This window comes from Armigeres subalbatus, chromosome 3 (genome assembly GCF_024139115.2).
Source record: "Armigeres subalbatus isolate Guangzhou_Male chromosome 3, GZ_Asu_2, whole genome shotgun sequence".
In the NCBI taxonomy this organism is placed as follows: Eukaryota; Metazoa; Arthropoda; class Insecta; order Diptera; family Culicidae; genus Armigeres; species Armigeres subalbatus.
Genome location: NC_085141.1, coordinates 100,304,813 through 100,308,413, shown reverse-complemented (window position 1 = coordinate 100,308,413; position 3,601 = coordinate 100,304,813). Strand labels below are relative to the sequence as shown.

At 36.8% G+C, this 3,601-nt stretch overlaps 1 protein-coding gene across 1 annotated transcript; it reads left to right on the top strand.

Annotated features, from left to right (window-relative positions):
- The first annotated feature begins 710 nt into the window (after nucleotides 1-710).
- LOC134227678 (ornithine decarboxylase-like) lies at nucleotides 711-3,282 on the top strand. The gene is made up of 3 exons (XM_062709335.1): nucleotides 711-1,295; nucleotides 1,354-2,124; nucleotides 2,183-3,282. The coding sequence occupies exons 1-3, from the start codon at nucleotides 859-861 to the stop codon at nucleotides 2,292-2,294; spliced, it is 1,320 nt and encodes a 439-aa protein (XP_062565319.1). The 5' UTR covers nucleotides 711-858; the 3' UTR covers nucleotides 2,295-3,282.
- The last annotated feature ends 319 nt before the right edge of the window (nucleotides 3,283-3,601 follow it).

The following is a 3,601-nucleotide window of genomic DNA, read 5'->3' as shown; positions in this document are numbered from 1 at the left end:
CCAATATTTCATGAAAATGCAAAGCGCTGTTATTTTTATTTTTATTTTAAGCTTAAATGTAAATTCTCCTTCAACGTTGAAGTAATATCAAAGTTGAGAAACAGATCGCGCCAGCAATCTGAACTGAAATCGCAATATTCTGTTCATAATTTCAGCAAAAATGTAGGGAGAATGACGGCTTTGGCAGGTTTCGGGTTTTTTTTTTAATGACTGACTATGCTCAAATTTGTCATAAACAATCTTTGCATATCAAAGTATATTGTGGCCAATTTTCATAAAATTGGGTCGACTAAAACCCCCCTGACAATAATAGAACAAAACTTGCCAAAGCCGTCTTTCCCCCTATTGTCATAAAATATGGTGGTGCTATTTCTATTTCGCCCAGTGTAGTAATCGTAGAATGTTAACATGAACAAATTATTCATACATAGACAGTGAAAAGATGATCGAATGCCAAACGTCATTAATTTGCTCATTAATCTAATCTTTGTTACAGCTCATTTTTTTGGAAAACAAGTAGAAATTATATTCTCGAATGAAGCTCAGATTAAGCTTTCTAGTGGTGATGCTACTTCATGTAAGTTCGAGAAAGCAATTGATTACCCGTAATCACATGTTTATAATACACATTTGCATTTTTAGTTGATTAAGCCCGTCATTGATCTCCACAAATATACTTCCAGCTTTCCTCAGAAAAGTAAAACATATTCCACAGCTAATTTAGTTGAAGTAAATCCAATTTCTGCAGTGATCTTATAGCATTTCGAAACACCAAGCTGCATGGAAACGTAAAACCCATCGACACCTAGTCAGTCATAATCAGCGTCACAGTGCCAATATTTAGCTCATCGCGTCAATATGAATATTCTTAGTGCTCTGAAAAACCGAGTCGAAATTGTCGACAATTCGGTAACATCTCGAGACCTCGTGAATCGGTTCGTAGCCCAAGGACCGCAGGAAGAGCCCTTGCACTTAACTGAGGTTGACTCGCTGGTCAAGCGGCACTACGAGTGGTCGCTGCATTTGCCACGAGTTGAACCATTCTACGCCATCAAGAGCAACGATGAAGCATCACTGGTGGAAGCCACCGTACTGCTGGGATGCGGCTACGATTGTGCATCCATGGCTGAAGTTCGTCGGATGTTAGAACTGGGAGTCGATCGGAGAAGAATAATTTTTGCTCAACCACAGAAAACGATCGTTTCGCTGCAATATGCACGTGAGAAGAGAATTCTTACGGTGTTCGACTCGGCGTGTGAACTTAAGAAAATCCATCAGTACTATCCGGAAGCAGAGTAAGTCACGAAGTCTGCCTCATGAGTTATATAGTTTTAATCGTTTTGACCATTGCAGAGTCCTCATCCGTTATCGATTCGACTCGAGAAACTCGGTGACTAACTTAGGGGTAAAATTTGGTTGTGAAACAGAAAAGGAATCAAAGCAATTACTCAATCTGGCGAAAGAATTAGGTATTAACGTGATAGGATGGTGCTTCAACGTTGGATCGGGATGCAGGGACGCGAGCATTTTTTACGATGCCATCAAAAAAGGTCGTGAAATTCATGACTATGCTACCACCATTGGATTCAAGTTCACAATGATCGATTTAGGTGGAGGTTTCTTGGGAGACAAAGGCAATGGTATAAGTCAGTATGCGGATTACATAAACCGTGCATTGGACGAGTGCTATCCTAAAGAAGAAAATGTTTCTATTATTGCTGAACCGGGTAGGTTTTACTGCGCAGCAGCTGTAACTACAATTATTCCTGTGCACGGAAAACGAGTTTTGTTCAACGATAACGATCCACTGAAAATCGAACATATTTCGTATTACTTCAACGATGGAATGTACGGAACCTTCTACAGTGCGAAGTATCGAAATCAAAAACTACATCCAATTATTTGGAAATCAGGAGTGGATCTGGAATTGACCTACAGGACGACTTTGTTTGGACCAACCTGTGACGGGAATGATGCCTTCGCCAAAGACTTGGACCTTCCACAGCTGGAGGTGTCAGATTTTGTTATATTTGAAAACCAAGGGGCATACGCGCGAGTCCACTCTTGTCGATTCAACGGATTCTGTCTGCCAAAGGTAACCAACTTTATACGGAAAAGAACCTGGTAAGACAATTATAGAAAATAGTTATGAAACTTTTTATTAATATGGTGTTACTTTCAGGGAACTGCTGGAAACGCTTTCAAAATCTCCAAATCCAACTCAAGTTCTGTTGAACAATGAATATTTACAGAAAAACTACAACATAGAAAAACTCACGTTCGAGGCTAATTAATTATAATTATCTTCATAATTGAGATTTTCTGCACATAGAAAACGAATTTGAGAAAGTGATAACTCTTCAATATATTGACCTCGTGTGAAGGAACGTCTGGAAAAATGACCAATTCATGAAATTGGCCCCCGAATGTTGGGGTTTTACTAAATCGATTGATGTAGCAATGCAATGTAAGAGAATACAATATATGACCAATTCTTAAAATTCACCCTAAAAATATGTGATTTTTCTCGAAATCGCCTTTAATTGAAATGCGATTTCAAAATCGTTGAGAAACGTAGCCAATTCAACGAATATTTCCTAGAGCATGTTTGTATAAATCGCAATAGGAATAGGAATTTAAAATCAGTGCAAAAATCATTTACCAAGCTCGAGTGATCACCGATTGGCCCTCCAGAAGCACCAGAGCATCCGAAAAAGTAGTCAATTTGATAAGGAATAGCAGCTAAGTTTTATCCAAATTGTTTTTTACAGCAATGTGAAAGAAAACCTAATGCATCACCTATTGACCCCAGGTGGTCATCAAGTAGTCCTTCGGAAATTTTAGCATACATGAAGAAATGGCCAAGTCTAAAAAATTGCTTTGGAAAGTTGTGTTTTTTTATCTCAATTTTTGCTTTTTAATGTGACCTCAGGTGATCCTTAATTGGTTCTTCGGAAGGGCGAAATATCCAAAAAAGTGGCCCATGTTCTAGAAATATCCTACAAACGATTCAAATGTTTTTTTTTTTTGTAGCATTCTTCAGAAGTTCTTAAACATCAGAAAGGGCAGCTAAATAAATTTTCCTTGAAGAATTAGAAATTTTCCATTAAAAATTAGGAAATTGCCAATAAAGAAATCAGGGTATGAGCAATAAATAAATATAAAATATCCACAAATAGTTCCATACACAATGAAAAATTTTCAACAAAACAAAAAATCAAATTGTTCCACAGAAAAAAATACCAAATTTCAGAAATTAGTAAATAAGGGAACAGACTGCTTTGGCAGGTTTTGTTTTATTATTGGCAGGGGGGTTTTTGTCGACCGAATTTTATGAAATTTGGCCACAATATTCTTTGATATGCAAAGAATGTTTGGGCCAAATTTGAGCATAATCAGTCATAAAAACCCCCTGACAATAATAGAACAAAACCTGCCAAAGCCGTCATTACCCCTAAAACAAATACAAAATTTTCCACAAAACATTTTTTCTTTCAACAAAAGTTAAAGATAAAAGATTTTCCGCAAATTAAAAAAATAAAGGGCAATAAAAAAATAAGAAAATTTCCATAGAAAATACAAAAAGCAATAAATTTGATGA

Excerpts from the sequence above, each read along its gene's own strand:
- LOC134227678 (XM_062709335.1), top strand. The coding sequence starts at position 859 with ATGAATATTCTTAGTGCTCTGAAAAACCGAGTCGAAATTGTCGACAAT. Across the intron at positions 1,296-1,353 it reads CAGTACTATCCGGAAGCAGA|AGTCCTCATCCGTTATCGAT; the intron begins GTAAGTCACGAA and ends TGACCATTGCAG. Across the intron at positions 2,125-2,182 it reads TTTATACGGAAAAGAACCTG|GGAACTGCTGGAAACGCTTT; the intron begins GTAAGACAATTA and ends TGTTACTTTCAG.